At 44.1% G+C, this 18,103-nt stretch overlaps 1 protein-coding gene across 1 annotated transcript; it reads right to left on the bottom strand.

The window, feature by feature from the left end:
• Positions 1-7,912: 7,912 nt before the first annotated feature.
• Positions 7,913-9,276, bottom strand: LOC104617532 (KAT8 regulatory NSL complex subunit 1-like). The gene has a single exon (XM_010282882.1). The coding sequence runs from the start codon at positions 9,218-9,220 to the stop codon at positions 7,913-7,915; it is 1,308 nt and encodes a 435-aa protein (XP_010281184.1). The 5' UTR covers positions 9,221-9,276.
• Between the last annotated feature and the right edge of the window lie 8,827 nt (positions 9,277-18,103).

Raw genomic sequence — 18,103 nt, 5'->3', positions numbered from 1 at the left:
CAATTTACAGATGGTTACTCACTCCGGACAGTGCATCAAATCACTTTCCTCTACCTTAGCATCAATTTTTCTGCTCCCAACAGAAAATACAATGAGACTTCCCTCCAACTCACATTGCCTTCTATTAATATTTTAAAGTCCTCCCTTATACAAATAAAATCCCTGCAACATTTCTTACAACATCGTTATGTGTTACTATGGAAACTGCTAAAATGTCACAAATACAAAAGCCTAAAGCTCTGCTGCATAAGGAGTACCCTGCTCCTCCTTATTTCCCCTCTTTTGGTAGTTTGATGACCAATTGTCCTGAGCCTAATAAAAAATAGTCCCCATTACAGTGGGAGGTGGTTTGTTGGTTTTGTTTGGTTTGTGGGTTTTTTTTCTTTGCATTGCTTTAATTTACTGAATTAATTATTAAGCAAGCAGTCAAATGAAGTCACATTTCACAAATCTACTCCATCAGGAGGCACTTTTTAAGAAGCAAAACGATACTCGAGACTACCTGACAAACTCATTGCTGTACAGTCCTGCAAGGAAACACCTGAAACAGCGAGATCTGTGTCAAACAACTGCCCCTTCCTCCCACTCCTGACTGTTCCACTATGTAAGTGAGAGACAACTCAAAATTATGTATTTTACACAGTAAGGATGCCCTTCCTCCCACTCCTGACTGTTCCACTATGTGAGAGACAACTCAAAATTACGTATTTTACACAGTAAGGATGTATGTATTTAATAGTTAAAGCTGTAACTCTTTAAAACAGGCTAAATATCTTTGAGAATTAAACACTTCTGGAAAGAGCACGGTTATGCTCATTCATAAGACAGCACAAATTAATCCGCTTTGGAAGCGTCATGAGATGTGCCAGCCGAACGCTGCCACCACTATCACAGAGAACATCTCGTTTTGCAGTTAAGACATCATGGTTGCACATGAGCACCAGGGAGACAACAACCATCTGCCAAGGTGTTCACCTTCACTAACCTGACGGCTTACAACTAAGAGAAGAGCTTTAAATACATCACCGTGATGACCTCCCTGCTTGGGCACAATAACCAGCCACGGACAACTGCTGTAACAACAAGAAGTCGGAGGTTGGTTTTGGGGACAGGCAGGTAACCTTCAACTTCACCAATTTGCAGCAAAATTTTTGAGACACCCCATCCTCATAACAAAACCAGTGAATTTAAGCTCTCAACAGCACAACTCTCTGGCTGTCCCCTTTTAAATACTCTCTTTCACCAAAGTATTAATCACACCACCCTACTGCTGATGTGATGCAATTTAATGAAAAAGCATGGTCTACGTGGAAATCCCAGGCACCATTAACCAAATCCTTAACTCGGCATGCCCGTGCCAGGTACCCTTCCCTGTAAATAGCTTGTTCAGTGCTGAGGTCAAAGCTGGAGCAGGCATTCCAGAAAGTAACCTTATCACACAGGTCAGAGAAGGGGAGGGGGAGAGAGCTGGGTGTTACTTAAGCAAACCATGTCATTACATCAGAGACCAGCACATCAGCAAGCCTTTCAAATGCAGAGAGCAACAACCAGAGGACGTTAGAGACAGCTCCGAGCACAGCAGAGAATCGAACCATCCCCAGTTCCCATCTGGCTCCAGAGGCATGAAGGGCCTCAACTGCAACAGACTCGCCTGCAATTCAAGTTACTCTTCCCACTTCCCAGCTGAATTACTAGTCAATACACAGGCCTCCACTTATTTGTATTTTTAAGTCCTTCCTTTCATTCAGAAATCCAGCAAGTAAAACCTAAGTCAATTTTTTAAGTTCTCTTCTACCTACAGCGTTTTATCCAAGGATGGCCCAGCAAAGCCATCCAGCTCTCCATGCCTTTGAAACGAGACACTTGCAAATCGCACCATGTCCAGGGTGTGCCCAAAACACGCTCCGTGGAAAAATCTGTTGGGGTAGTGCCAGTTTAGCAAGGAAAACATTCTCCCCCAGCTGGAAGCCTAGCGCAGCACTGCTGCCGAGCTAGTGCAACCAGAACGTATCTGCCGGAGGAGAGAACAAAGGGGGGGAAGCCTATGTTACTGCATAATGAAAACCAAAATCTTTCAGGAAGAAAAGCACGTCTGTGAAGTAGGCTTTTACAATCTCTTTAAGGAAGTCCACGTTTGCCATTGCTCCAGTTTTAATCTTAGCCATATAGTCATTTTTTGTCTTGTGTCAGTATTGGCAAGAATAAAAACGCGGCGCTCAACTGTAGCCGCTTACAGATGCTGGTGTAATGCAATACTAAAATACTAAAGTCTTTTCCCCATCCCCCACACCGGTATATAAGACTTCAATATTAGAGATCAGCTCTAAATGGGGCCCCTTTCCCTTGCTCAAACACTAACTGCAGTTTCACATGAGACTGTAGGAGAGCAGAGGAGTTACCACACCAGGTCTTTAATGCCGGTTCAAATTCACAAATTCCACAAACATTTTTTGCTGCTGCTTCAGATGCTGTGACAGGCTTTTTCCAATGAAAGTAAAGTAAATATTTATGCAATCCTATCCCAAGTGTCACCCACAAGTCCTAACAAATCTGAACTAGAGCCCGTTCTTACTCGCTGCCCCACTGGGTAAGGGCTATAGAGACAAAGCGTAGTTTATTGGCAGTGCCAGACACCAAATCATTTCCAGTCCTCCACATTATCTTTCGTACACACAGCCCAAGAAACAGGCAGAAAAGATCCGACTCTAACCAGAACAACGCAAAACCCTGCAAGAGCACTAAAGACACCTGCGAGAAAGATGCTTTGTCTGCATTCGACACCCCACACACCAAATTCAAATGCTTTCCTGCGGCACCTGACTCGCAGACATGACCCAACACCGAGTGCTGGTCTCCTTCTGCTCCCCCCAAAACAACTGTAACTTCAGCCCAGGAAGATAAATTTAAACCAATGCATCAAACTCCTTCTAGGATGAGAGCCAGCAACACTGCCTTAACAGAGTTCTGTGGATGGCAACACCAGCACCCATGCTGAAAACACCTAATCTCCCATCCGTACTCCCGTGAGGTCTGCACGAGGATCAAGGCTCAGAGAGAAGTCAGAAACAACTTATTAGACATCCATTGTACCAATAAAAGGTGTAGTATGACCATAATTTCTTGGAAAAATAACTGACTCGTTCTTCTTACGATCTCTCTCAAGCAGTGTTCTCGTTTGCCCTCTTTTCTTAAAAGCAAGCAGGACTTGCAGAGTGTCCTACTTACTCTGGATACCTGATTAAGCATTTTTGAACAATGAACTGCTCTGCTCTTCTGCTTTCAAATGCAAAGCAAGAACATGTTCGGGATTTGCTCTCTCTCCCTCTTCCCAACTGAAAGATGCTTGAGGGACATCTCTCTTGACCAACATACTGCTGCTGTGTAGCACGTGGATTACAAGCAATTCAGGTATGACATACATTAAGTTTTCATAAAGAGCTGAAAACTGGAAGGTTAGGCACCATGCCCTCGTCGTTACCTGCACTCACAGCTAGAAGTTGAGAACAAGAAAAACATCACAAAAAGCCAAGCAGGTAACTAAGTCATAAAGAGTAGAGACAGATTTTTAGGATTGCTCTGCATAAATCAGAGTTAGTGAAACGTGCGTGTGACCAGTAGGAAAAGCTTCCTCAGGACCCCACGGCATGGGATTTGCCATCTGAATTACAGCTCCGTGAAGCAGCAGATTTGAGAAATGCTATTTAATAGCCCTTGAGATACAGGCTTCCTTATCATGCTCCCGCTTGGAAAATATAATTAAGGGAGAAAAATCAGAATTTCCAAATCCTGTTTCTCAGCCAACCGATGCACCAACTGCAAGTACCCCTCAAACAAGCACTGACACAAGTACCACACGCATCCCTCTCCAACACAGGACTTTGAAATTAGTGCTGACAAAAGCACATGTTAGTGAGAAATCTTCATTCCTACTTCAAGTCCAGCAATTCTGAAATCCAGGCAGCGTGATGTGACACAGCGCAGGGAGGAGTCAACACATGGGCTCCAAGGCTGTGAAATGATTCACTGCAACACCGAAGTGCAGAAGGTGCTCAGATTTCCCACCAGTAAATGGGCTAATTAAAGTCTGCTTAGGCATCATGGCCATAGGCATCGTAACAACCACAACTGAACACACTGCAGGCACTGCCTGACCCTCGTAAAAGGTGGTGTGAGAAGTTAAGTCGCTAGGAACTTCAGTCCACTCTCAGCAGCTTGATGTAACCACCGTCAAAAAAGTGACTTCCCAGATAGGAAACCTGATCTAATAGGTAAGTTCCAATTCAGTATTTTTTTCCGCTACCTTTTCAGAAATTTTCTCCATGGTACACAGACTGAAGTTGAGGATTGCAGACACTGTATCACATACCACTCACAAGCTAATGACTATGTTGCTGCTCAACACAGGTAACTTATCAGACAAAAATAATTGACAAATTCTGAGGAAACAAGTCTGCAGTCAAAGACAACCAAAGATTCCGACCAGCCTGAGAAAAGCAACTACTATAAAGACACACAAACCACATGAACTATTTGCTACTTACATGTATTAGTACAGGGCCACAGAAGCACCAGGACTTTGATTACTTGCTAAACCATCACTCGGCCACACAAGCCAGAGCTCAGCCAGCTGCCCTCCAGCACTGGGAGGAATTCACATGCCCTGCTCCGAGCGACCTTTCACAAACAGCAGTTCCTGATCCTACCACGCTGACAACAGCATTTGGGCTCTTTCAAAGTAGCACAGGTTTCGCAGTCGCAGATGGCTGCTGCCTACAGTCACACCCAGCCGAAGATGTTCAGTATGATTCTCTAGAGAGGAGGCTCCAACCTGCCTTCATCACCACCAAGCAGAGGCAAAGCTTCTCTAGCTCCTAGCTCTGCCACGGCACGTGCTTTTGAAGTGACACGTAAGAGGATCTTAGCTGCGAAGTGAGCAGTTTTAAATTATGAATCTGAGAGCAAATTAAATGCAATGGAGTGGTCCTCGATCCACATAAACCTAAGAATGCATCATGAAGCAACCCTGTCTGCATGCGTTTTCTTTCCCCATCAGCTGCGTAAGAATCGAGAGCACCTTGTTAAACCAAGCCCACAGCTGGCAGGGCTTCCCAAAGGTGTAACGAATACCTCCCTGCTTTGTTTATGCATTACACGATGGCCTGGTTATGCGCCCGAATGACAGCACCTTCCTGGGCAGCAGGCCTATGAGTGTCTTAAAAGGACCTACCAAGTTCTGAGAGATCCCTAACGCTACTGGAAAGATGCAATTCCTCAGGGAGATGCTGCTCTATAGCCAAGATCAGGTGGGCCACAACAGTACAAATGCTTCGAAGGCTGTCCTTGACCGGATACTGATTCTGGAATGCCACCATGCCAGAAAAACTCAAAGGTCAGCTCTTATCTAAGCATGCTGTAAACATGTCTTTGTTTCTTTTGCATGCTTCTACTTGAATCCCAGAGGCAGTCGGTGACACAGCCACTTACTGCAAGCAAGCTACAAGACGCACAAGTCTGTAGCATAACTCTCACTAAAGATCTAGAAGCGAGCAAGCAGTTTCCTGGGGGAAGGCAGGGGCACCCAGCAACAATACATAGCCAAGGGATGCTGACTGAGGGATGGGACAGAAGCTTGTCCACTCATCAAGATATTCCGTCTCACTACTGAAATTAAAATTACCAGGGTAAAAGTCCTCCCTCTAATAAGTAAACTCAGCAAGCTGCAAAATCCAGCCATACTTGAGCAACGCTGCAAAAAGCCTTCGCTGTTCTGTGCTCACACAGATGTAAAACAATGGTTCTGTACAATACGCTGGCCCAAGGCAGCTTCCCAGTGGAAAAGTCAGCTCTTCCCCTTCCTGTCTCTTAGCACTACTTTGAAAAGAATGATATTTAGAAGTACGCTCAGATGCTTGTACCAGCTCTTAAGGTTGACTTCAGGAGTTTCGCTAACAAGCACAAATGAGCGTTCAGCCTCAACTTCAGTAATGCCAGAGCTTGTGAGACCCAATGTCAAAGCACTCATGCCAACAGGACATGTTCCCAGTCAATGCTAGTAAGACTAATTACTAAATACCCACAGGCATAAACTTTAAACTACGTTTGGTGGGCCTGGCCTAGATGCCAGGACACACACACACCAGCTTCTGAACCTACAGATTATAGAAGAATAATTCACTTTATTAGCTTTAAAATTTTTGGCTCTTTCAAGAGTACTCAGGAGGTTGGGGAACGCAAAGGCATGACTAACACAAAGGGCAGAAAAGTCAGCAAAGAATTTCACGCATCATGTCTCTGAATACCGCACTTCCTCCTGGGATTAAGATGAGTGGCAAAGAAATTTCACTTTGCTAGACAACACATGACTCTACAAAACCCACAATATGGGAAATTTAATATTACTTTGGACAGAATTTTAATCAAATGTCTCCTCCAATAACAATTACAATATTTATAAATGCAATTTTATTACTAATCCCAACAGTAAGTTTGTGGACATTATAAAACAGGAATAAAGTTATTATACTCTCTTCTCTAACAGCGCAAGAACGCCTTTATGTCCAGCCAGCAGGGATCACGTGCTCAGCTACTAGATTTGCGCTGGGAGAAAGCCGAACTCATGCCACGTTTAAGACTTCACATACAGAAATTCATCCTATGCTAACATCCCAAAACATGATGTGACATTTAGCTGGAATTTAATATTCAAGAGCTGTAACATCTGTTTATCAGCACTCATCCATATGAGTGTGTTTTTGGAGGATGCTGAAGTTACCAAGTGCACACGCTGTTCTCATCCACCTACCTAGTTCAGTAAAATGTGTGTCATGCAGTACTTGACCGGTCATTAACATAACTTCGGACAACAGGTATCAAAATACATTCAGTTATTTCTCCCCAGAGATCTGAACAAACCCAGAATAGCGCAGGTATGCAAAAGTCCTGGTGACTATTTCCAGCCTTGATTGCGCATTCCAAACAGGACCCCTGTGACTGCTGCAGGGAGCTTTTTGTCGACTGTAGCTATACTTCACAGACTAAGGTTTAAATTCAATAGGTCCATCAGGGTGGAAGAGATCATCTACTGATGCAAGCAAGATTTTACACATACTAGACACAGAATACAGCCTTTTAAGAGATGTATGCAAAATACTGCAATATGCACTCCTAGGGAAAATTCTTGGGTTTGGAAGAAAAATTTCCCTTCTCAAGACCTTTTTCCCTTGACGAGGATTTTCCTCCTCCACACACAAATTGATACCTAACACTTACGCAAACAGCTTCCAGTTAACAACATAATTATGAGGCTGTTGTGATCATTTAATGCAACTCACAGACAAGAAGAAAATTCCCAACAATAATTTCCCAGATTGAAGAACACATTCACTTCACACTTCCACTGGCACTTGGACCAAATCCTTTCAGAGGTTTGTTTTTTTTTTTTTCCCCAGTCAGTTCGTTTAACCAAAAAAATAAAAATTCCCAGTCACAAGCATGCCATCAGCTACAAAGATGCAGACTGGCCTTACTTTACAACAAAGATTCCCATTGTAAAAAGACAAACATTTCATTTCAGGGGACAGGTCCAACACATCATGGAGAGAACCACTTAGAGCATTTCAGGTTTGTAACAGCAGCGTGCTTGCACCGCTCTTGCCAGCCAGTATTTCCAGGCCTTGCTGCACCACAAGAACACCAATAACTACCTTAGGCATGAAGAATTTTATCTTCAATGCTGCATGTGCTGCCTGAACTAGGAAGTGTGCTGCAAATCACACCACACTAGTTTTAACAATTACTTCTTTGATCTAAGCCCATCAAAAGAGAAAAGTGTTCCTACAAAATCCAGATTTTCCATCTGCCACCTTTCACCTCGCTCTCCCCCCGCTAGAGGTAAGCAAAGTATGACTGCTACTTACAGCGGTACGTGGGGTTGTTCTGGGTCTGCTTTGGTCAGTTCCTCTTCTTCAACGTCAGACTCTCCTCCCGAGCTGCTGTCAGTGACATCCGAATCGAACGCTTGTTCGCTGGATCTCAAGTTGGCCATACCACTGGCCGTGAATCTCTCCAGTTCTTCCGATATTGAATCGCTCTTCAAGAAGCTGCTTAGGCCTTCTGAAGTAACTGTCTCACTCGCAGCTTTCCTCAAGGCTGCTTCTGCTTTCCTGGTCAACATCAGCTGGCTCCGATGCCTCAGGGGGTCCAAAGTTGGAAGCTTGCTTAGAGTTTTCTCCAAGAAGCCACCCAACTGCTGCTGGATGTGTCTCTCCACCTGCTTTGCCTGCACCACTTGCAAGCGTTTCTGCAGCCTGCGGGCACGGTTCTCAATGTCTGCCTGCCGTCGCAGCAATGCCCTTGTCCTCATCTCGGAGTCGAGAGCACTGTGGTGACCAGTCAACAGAGAAGGTTTCTGCTCCTCCAACTTACAGCTCCCAAAGTCAGTGTGACTAGCAACACCGGGCAACCTAGTCTCTCCACTGCCACCCTCGAGCACTCGCTGTTGCTCCGTGGAATTAAGGGAAGATTTGTTTGCAGTGCTATTATTGCTAAATGGAGTTGTGTGCTCTGCATCAAGGCTTCGATGTGGAAGAGTGCAATTGGTCAACCCAGTCTTCAAGTCCCCCAATTCAGAACCTCCTGCATTATAGTCAACACCCTGGAGGGCGGCAGCAGGAGGAGCACACTTCCCACCATTCAGAGAACTAGAGTTTTCATGGTCTGAATTGGTACTTTTGGCCAATTTCTTGGCCAAGCCATTTACAGGCGCTTGCCGGAGAGGTGGCTGGCTATTAGTACTCATTGTTTTTAGATTCTCCAAAGTGAATTCCAACACTGGTTGCCTCCCCAACAGATCACTTGTTTTCAAGAAGGACTGAGATAAGAGAGAGTGAGATTTAAGGACTGTCTGCTTGTTGAAGACTCCTTGCAGCTTCAGAGGCTCTTTTGAAGAAACAGATGTTACATCTGAGCAGAGATAAGAGGCCACTAGCGGCTGCAGCTTGCCCAGCTCTTCTTTCGTAGGGTTGTTTCGGAAATCTAAACTGGGATCCTCCGGAGCAATGGCTTTCCTTTTGGTGCCGTTGGCAGCCAGGAGGATGTTGTTGGCGTTGCCGTTGCTCTCGGCACTGCCAGGCGACAAGGTGGAGGACGGGGGAGCCAGCTTGAATCGGATGTGGTGAGCTTCAGCTGCTGCGTCAGTGAGAGCGGGCGCCATCGCAGCCATTCAGCACAGAGAGACGGGAAGTCCAGCCTCTCCCGGTGCCGAGGCCAGCTCCCCTGCCTCCCACTGCCTCTCCCGAGGGCAGCCTACAGAAGGGAAAAAGAGAAAGTTAGGCATTGCACTTGCAGAAAATAAGACAAAACAAGATGGGCAACAGCAGTAAAACTTAACAGAGCAAAACTCAACGCTCTTCGTAAAGCCACCCAAGGTTCAGCACAGCATCTTCCCTCTGTGACCACTGGTCCTGTGCTTGGTGGAGCCACCCAGGCACGAGGCAGCTAAAAACAGAAGTAGCAACACGCAAGCCGGTCCCTCAGGATCTTCCAGAGCTAGTGCCTGCCTCTAACTACTATCCTCATCTTTCAGTCCATCCACTGAGCATGCCAGCATCCTTCTAGGCCTTCACAAAAGGTCTTGCCCTGGTTACACCCATTCCTCAATGCCAGCAGCTCACCAACTTCACCTTTACAATTCTTGAGCTACATCTATAGAACAGTTTTCACTGCTCCTACTGCCAGCTCAGGTGCGTTAAAAACGACAAATTAGAACCATAACATGTAACAGAGACAGGGCTTGAGGCAAACAAATCTCCATATGCTTAAACTCCCAGTGGCTAAAGAAACCCCATCACCCCACACCCACTGGCAACACTACTGCTTCCCTCAAAGCCTTGGATTTGAAGAAAGTCATTTCCCTCGTGTATACAAAACCTACTTTCCCAGAAGTACATTTCTGAATAAGCTAGGTGATTTCCAGTGTTAGCAATTCCCATTTCTCTTTCAAGAACGTGGATAAAGATTAACCCACACATACACCATGACAGAGCAGTTCTACGCTCTGACTAATAGCCAGCCACTGGCTTAACTCAACTAGATCAAAAAATTTAAGAGAAATAACCAAAGACCTTTCATTCATATATCGCAACCTTTCTCCCCCCATCACCTTCATGCTTCTCATCATTTACCTTCCTTCCTTACCACTAAAAGTGTCAGTGTTTTTAATGCCTTTTTTTTTTAAACTGCATTCACATAACCCACAACACAGGCTGTGCTAACAGTGCAACAGTTACTTTATTTTCCTTTTGCTGCAAAATTTATCTAGCACCTTCATAAGCTATTTCAATGTCAATTCAATAATAAGAAATTGCCCTGATCTCTTGCCTGATATGCCAATCCTCTAATTTCACATAAATTTGCATAAGCTTGTTGTAGCTGTTCATTAATGCACCCCAATGACCAAATTAATATACCACTTTACAGGAAAAGTGAGGACTATTTGAACAAGCAAAATTTAACAGCCAGTTTTGTTTCCAGCCTCATTCAGCTGCTCCCCAGCATCAGACCAGGTGCTTCCCCATAACAGGGACCACAGACAGACATCAGGGCCAAAAATCACTAAGTACTAAACACTGAATTTTTGTGAAAAGTCAGGAACGAGTTAGAGAAACAAACCCACATCCCCATGGAGGGAAGGACCACGGGACAAGCTCAAAGTTATCTGCTCTGTTTGGTTTCCAATGAGCATGTACGTTGGCCAGCTGGCAGGCTCCTCACCAGGTCTACAATTCAGACTATCTGCAGTCTTGCTAACTAACTCTCTCGCCAAACCCAGTTAGGTGACACAGAGGAGGAGGACAGGGAAGAAAGGATACCCTCACAGAGGAACTAATGAAAAAATAAGAATTGAAGCCATTGTAACAGAAGTACAGAGACACTAGAGGTGGGTTCAGACTTCACCAGTCCCTTGTTGCCAGAACCTAGCGTATTCTGTAATCAACTGTACCTTACTGAAAAAAGGGATACTGCATGCCTAAATGTTTATTGGAGACTCACTGAAAACGGCTTTTAGTCACCATGTGGGTCCATAAATAAAGACTGAACATGACTATTCAGGGAGGAAAGAAAAAAAAGGAACTTGCAGGGAGCTTTCCACTTGAGGCTAAGAAGCCCTTGGGAGAGGAGGGAGGAAGACTGTCAGAATAAAGGACTCCCCCCACTCCAGCCTCCCACCAAGACCTTCAATACAGAGACACGTACACTTGGAATGACTGTTCCTAACAGGCGCTCTCAGTTCTGCAGAAACATGTTGGTCTGTCTTCCAAAGAAAGACTCTAGATCAGTGCTCTTCACCACAATTACCACCACAGCATTGCAAGTGAGCAGCTTAGAAAATACCCATACTGCAAAAAAAAGCAGAAAAACCCACATTTGGTGCTGAATGCAATGTTTCTTTATGAACATATTTGCACTGTGGTGCAGCCACTCAGGAGTTTACCTAGGATGAAGAGCATTTTACAGTAAATTTGTAGGTCATCAACTTTTGTTAATTTAAACAGAAGTAGAAAACAGAAGCAAAACTTTCATACTGCCTTTTCCTCCAGGTTAGCAAACTCACTTTAAAAAGAAAATCCTCCCACTAAGCTACTGCAACCCTCCTTGGCTTCGCTTTCAGTTGGGTGGACAGCATTTAAAATACTTTGCAAGACTGGAAAGTCTCCCTTAAGACTAAGGCTTTGTTCCAGTAGCTTAAAGATGACCTCCAAAAGGTATTCAGCGTTTGGGGTTTTTTTTACTTTTATTTAGGTCCTTATAAACTATTTGCTTGTACACAGCACTGTTTTTTCTAACACTTAATTAGATCTCTACTCTTACAAACAACCCTTGGAAAAAAACATTAAGGAACTTTTGTAAGCATGTTCCCTCCCCTCTGTTTCTAAGTTTTGGTTGTTATTAAAGCCGTATTACACCTATCAGTAATTTCTTCCTAACAGGGAATTAGAGGGGAGAGGGTGCTAAGGCATCTCTCTGAGGTGACCATAGGAAGGAAGATTAAAAAAAAAAAAAAAAAAAAAAGAGGAAAGGTCATTCACATGGACACAGTCTGAGGAACTTTCACAGCATTCGGAGAATTTTAACAGTTAAGTCCAAGAATTATCCTGAATCTTTTGTCTGCCTCTGGGACTCAAACCATGCTGGCAAGTTCTACCCAAACCGCTATCACCCATCGATATTAGTAGATTGATGTGAGCACCCAGAGGTCCCTTTTTTTAGTGTTTCTCCACCAAACGTCTACAACTCCCAGGACTACATGTGCGTGAGCAAAAGGCTTCTCCTCCTGCAGAAGCCCTGCCAGCAAGCAACTGTCAGAGTAACTGAATTACCACTCCAGTCACCACCACAGCGTGTGTGCTGCAGTACAAGCTCCAGCCCTGCCTTCAACGGCCGCAGCACGGCACCTCGTGCTGGACTTCACTGGGGAATATCCAAAAGGAGCTTCTTTTGGAAGGCCAACATGGCGTTTACAACGTGTCTTAAGAAAATCCACAAGCACATTCTTGATTTTCACTTTAAAACTAGAGCACTGCCAGAGCAGTTAGCATTAATTAACAGAGGGAAGATGAAAGGCTCCAGCAAGCAGGTAAAACCAAGGTAACGCTAACTCACCCACCTCCCCTCACTTCTTAAGCAGCGCCTGCGAGGCCACCGAGGGAGGAAAGTCACCACCAGGCCGACTCAGGTGGCTTCACCCACAATTCCATGTCAACTACACCAACATTCAAACTCTCACCACTTTTTAAACACAGAGCAGAGGGAAGAGCAGCAACAAGGTCGAGGCAAGGATGGGATGTTAGAAGAGGCACGAGGAACGCACCCAGTCACACTATACCCCAGAGCAGCTATCGGGTCACAACACCCCTGAAAACAATCCTGCAGCATGCTGACTTATTCAAGACCGCCTGTTTTTAAAACTCAAACCAACCACATCTTGAAAGAACCGCGTTTCTAAGAACATGATTTTGTGCAATACCTCAGAAAATAAGCCCAAAATGAAGACGGAAGGTTTCGCTCTCCAAAAAATCTTTGCGACAAGAGTTTTGGGGGACAAACCGGGCACCTGTACTGCCAGTAAGGTTCATAAGAAGAAGAGTCCTGGGCACAGGAGCTATCAATAGCCTTTTCTTCAGCCACCCATCTAAACACTCATCCTGGTTTCTCTCCTGAAGGGCTCTCCATGTCTTCCCACCAGCAGGTCTCCTCGCAGACACGAGTCCCCCCATGGCCATCCTTCTCGGGCCACCAAGCCCTGCACCCGCCCGGCTACATTCCCTCTGCCTTCGATCCCTCCCAGCACCGCTCGGTGACACACACATCTACCTTGCGTATTTTTATTGCCTGAATTACAGTTTAAACCCTCGACATTATATCCAAATTCCTGCACATACTTTCATCACGTGCCAAACCACACTGGGACTGCTCTTTATAGCTGCTGCAAGGCCTCCTTGCTTCCCCAGATCTCCTCCTACGAGGCACTCACCCAAACCCACCTGGGCACATTCCCTTTTTCCTACGACTTGCACAAGAAATGAAGGCAGAGGAGGTTATGGGTGGTCATGCAGAGACTCAAGTTCAACACACACGCCAAGGACAAACAAGCTCTGTGTTAGATGCAAGCCTCCCCCCAGACTACACAACCACCTGCGAACTCCTTCGCCTCCAGTGCTCTGTCCTACCCAGCGCGCAGGTTTTGCAGAGGATACGTACACCAAGGTGCTCTTGAATTAGAAGCAGTAAAGGCAAAGCTACCCTGAAGGAAGTGAATATTGTACCGGTTCCCACTTCCCCTCTCCTCCCCCACTATGAATCAAGAGTGCAGCCAACTCGTGAATTTGTGCAGTTACAAATGTCCTTTAGGAAAAAAACACACAAACCCAACCAAACTTGCTAGAATAAGATCCCTATACGCTTCATTTTGCAACCAAAATACATCATCTATGCTTTTAACCTCAGCAGAGTAACTTAAAATGTAGGTACTTGACACACAAGCTAACACCCTGAGCCCTAGAAATATTTCCTGCAACAAAAATGTACATCTACCAAAAGTTACACCTCTTATGTATAACAGATCCTCCACATGCCTTTTGTTACCACCTTTCAACATTTTATAGTTATAAGACAGATGTTTACCAATTTAGAGAGAGATTTACTCTCAAAGTAACTCTCAAAGCTTTAATTAAGGAATGCGACAGGCAAGTACAGGACGATAAACTTATTGATAAGGCAGCTATCATGTGCCGTTTGGCAGACTGTACGCTTATAATGACCTACATTTGGGAAACAATTTGTGTTTTTTTTAATATTAACGAAAAAGAGCTTAAGAACATACATAAGAACCACAGATTTTTACAATATATACACAAGTACCTTCCACATATATTAACATTACAGACTCACACCTAATCTCTCTGGGAAAAATAAGAATTTTAATATTAAGAACATCCCAGGGAACGGTACTTATGTACTGGAGCAAATAAGAAAGATATTACTGAGCTCTGCTTTTATAGCCTTTGTTTCCGACCAGAAGCCCTCAAGATTTAAAATAAAAGCTACTGGTTTCCACTTGCTGGTCTGCACAAGTGGCAGCGTCTTCTGGTCAACTCTAGGAACAGCAATGTGAGGCCTCCTCCTTCAAGAACAATTTTCTCTTATACCTGTCAATTCTCACTGGATATAAATAAATCAAATCAATTGCATAAGCTGAGGTAGAGAAGGTTTTATCAATATGATGTCAGAAAGAAAAACAAAAGCCATGAAGCAAGATTAACTGCCATTTCCCCAATCAAAAGTCTGAAAAGTTGAGTAATTGTAAGCAAGAATGCCACCACCTGAAAGTGAATCAGCTGGAGATAAAATTACCCATTGCTGTTAAGTTACTCTTCAGAACCAAGTTGCTGTCTACAGTCAAATAAAAAGAAGTGTGGTTTAAAAACAAGAAATGGGACATTTGCAGAAAGAAGCAGCCTGACAAAGACAAAAAAAAAAAAGCTTTAATTGTGAAATCCAGGTCTCCCCCCATCCAGTATCAGAGAGATTTTGTTTTTCTTTCGCATAATCTGGGCAAGTTGCCCAGGAAATATGAAAACCTGAACTCAGGACTCAGGGAGCAAGTTAAACAAAAAACAGAATTGCCTTTTAATTTTAAAGACACATTTTCATTCACTAGGTGCGGTCATACCAACATTCTCTCAAAAGCGATTGTATGATTGTTACCAAAACTTTTTAAAGCCCCCCCCCGCCCCATAAATGGCACTACCTTAATACTTCGTATTTTAAAACAAACCATAGACTGTCATTATAAAAAGTCTTTTAGAGTGCCTTGTGACCAGGTCCTCAAGAGGAAATAACAGAATAGAGAGGAGCACAATTAGGTATCTCCAAGCACCAGCTCCCCGCCCAGTCTCTTGTTTAAGTATCTTATTTTGAATGGAGTTCATAACAATTCTCCAGCACGCCTATGCTCAGCTAACTGCAGATCTCAGCTTTTACTGCTCCTCGGATCTCAGAGGAGAGAGAACAATCCACAAAGACTGCTATGGCAGCAACGAAAAACAAGATGACATGAACTCCAGAACAGAGATACTCGTTTAATAGAAGGTTCAAACAGAAGTGTTCAATCACGCATCACAGGTTCCTTTTTATGGGCCGTAATTACAACGTGAACCTGGTTTGCTGTTTCTTATTTAGTGTAAGGCAACTTCACGGTAACCTTTCCCATCATATCCTCTTGTCGCTCCAGACCTCAACAGGAAGTTGTAAAGATTTCACAGAGAGAATTCCTAACATTTGATAGAGCTGAAAGTGAGAAATCTTTAAGGTCCATTTTCTGCTAACATTTCTGAGGCCCGAAGCAGCTCCCAATACAGAATATATACATTTCAATTAAACTTTTTTTCAAATAGCTAGGTGGGTTTTTTTTGTTTTTTTTTTAAAAACACTTGTCTTTATCAAATCTGTAAAAAATAAGTTTGCAGCAAGAGATTAAGGAACAGATGACGATGCGGCCTGTTCAGGCTCACAGCTACTCCCATTTCCTCTCTTCAGATGCGATTTTGTTATCCTTTTTCCTCTTTTTATTAGATAAAGAGCACAGTTTCATCATTAAATTCAGATACTGCGCTGTCAAAACTCTGTCCCCAGAATTAAGTCTTCATGGCTATTAGCATATCCCATTTCGCTGTTTGTCTCATTCTCTAAACCGAGTTATTCTTTGGCAGTCACCTGCTAACAGCAGTTCACAGGGGGGGCAGGATGCACACTTATTTTCTAACTTTCTTTGAAACACGAACAGCAGCTTATCCAGGCTATCCTCTTCCAAAAACACAGGTCTGAACTCAGGCCGAAGAGGACACGTGCAGGGTTTAATGGAGTTCTGTTTACTCAAGTCCTGCATCACCAAGACTCTTGCCGATTTGAGTATGACAACTCCTTGCCCAGCTGAGAAGAAACAGAAAGCCTTATTCCAATTTAAATGATTTTGTTACAGAAAACCGCATCTGAACTGTTACTTACAAGACTTGGAAGGATTCTCAACCCAAGCGGCGTGCTGAAGTCTTTGCTGCTTTTCATTCCAGATAGACATTGTATTCCTGGAAGTTATGAGCAGGGACACGGTATTTATAAAATGCAGCAACGGAAACGGTGCTTCTCAGATCACCTGCCATTCTGGCTGCCCAAATGCTAAGAGGCTCTTTTTAATGAAACGATAAACACTTTGGAGAGAGGCATGCATGCAGAACTTGCGTATTATTTGGTCTAATCAGTATGTGATCCACCTGAGAGACCTGTGCTGAATTCAATTCCTGTTTAGGCATAAGTTGGCCCACCTGCTTCCCATGCAGACCAGTAAAAAACAAACAAAAAAAAGCAAAATCAGGTGCTGTTAAATGGGGATGGGCAGAGATATCACTGACCTACCCAAAAAATAGTTCCAGAAAAACACAATTTTCCAGAAAAGGAAAATTACATGGAAGGGGGGGTGGGGGGAAGCCCACAAATCAAAACATGTGCTGCTCACCCTTTCTCCCCCCTCCCCAAGCTTTACCCTTTCCCTGCCTTGGTAGGACCTAAGAAGTCCTCAGGCCTTATGTTTACTTCCCTATACATTAAAGTCTTATCCTCCCCGGAGAAGTCTTTTGAGGTTCCTAAGGACATGCACCACTTGCTGCCTGAGCAGAAAAAGGGTGGAGTGCTGAAACTCCAGAGACAGTCTTTGTTCAGAGCGTTCATTAGATAATGGCAGTTGCGTTCACAAAAACACAGTTATAAACAGGGCAAAAGGAAGTGACTTTGGTCAAAGAACTGCTCAGTTTTCACCCTTGACTTGCATGATGTCAGAATTTCACCAGTTCTCCAGTTACCGGATGATCTCTGAGAGCAAATGAGACTCAAATGCAGCATTAAAAAAAAATAAAAGGAAAAAGAGAGGAGGGGAAAAAAAACAAAAGCGTAAGAGACACACACACAGCCACATCTGCCTGGTCATCTGCTGCTTTATCACCCCTGAAGAGGGAACACAAGTCATCCTCATTGCTAAATCATTACAAATCAGCTATAACAGTATCGCAACCAAGTTCCACAATTAACTGCTCCTGCAGCATATCAATCCATTAAGCCCTACACAGCTGTGCTACCTTGGCACTGTGGCTGCAAAAAAACCCATACCCCATCCCTCCCGCGCCAAAAAAACATGCCACCCATATCTCGTCTCTGACGGTGGCCGACAGCGGACACCTCGGGAAGGAAAAACGAGCGGCCCCGGGATCCAGGTCCCATGGTTGGCTCTGGGGTTTCCCTTTTTCTGTTTTCCTTTACAGCCCCTGAGTCTACTCTGCTTCATCTTCCCCTTCGCTGATTTAAAAGGCTGCTGACTTTGCAATTAAAGAAATAATATAATCAGATCAAACAGCATTGCTACCCGCACCATTCCCATGCCAGAATGAAAAATTCAAGAGGACTACGCTAAAGCAGGGGAAGAGCATCAGAGGTTCCTCCATGAAAACAAAGGCTATAAAAAGGACAAATATGGTTTTAAAGAGAAAAACGCTTCTAT

The sequence above is a fragment of the Phaethon lepturus genome, unplaced genomic scaffold, assembly GCF_000687285.1.
Source record: "Phaethon lepturus isolate BGI_N335 unplaced genomic scaffold, ASM68728v1 scaffold9240, whole genome shotgun sequence".
Classification (NCBI taxonomy): Eukaryota; Metazoa; Chordata; class Aves; order Phaethontiformes; family Phaethontidae; genus Phaethon; species Phaethon lepturus.
This window is presented reverse-complemented; position numbering and strand designations above follow the sequence as displayed.

What these genes read in the sequence shown, in the direction of transcription:
- LOC104617532 (XM_010282882.1), bottom strand. Translation starts at nt 9,220, where the DNA reads ATGGCTGCGATGGCGCCCGCTCTCACTGACGCAGCAGCTGAAGCTCAC.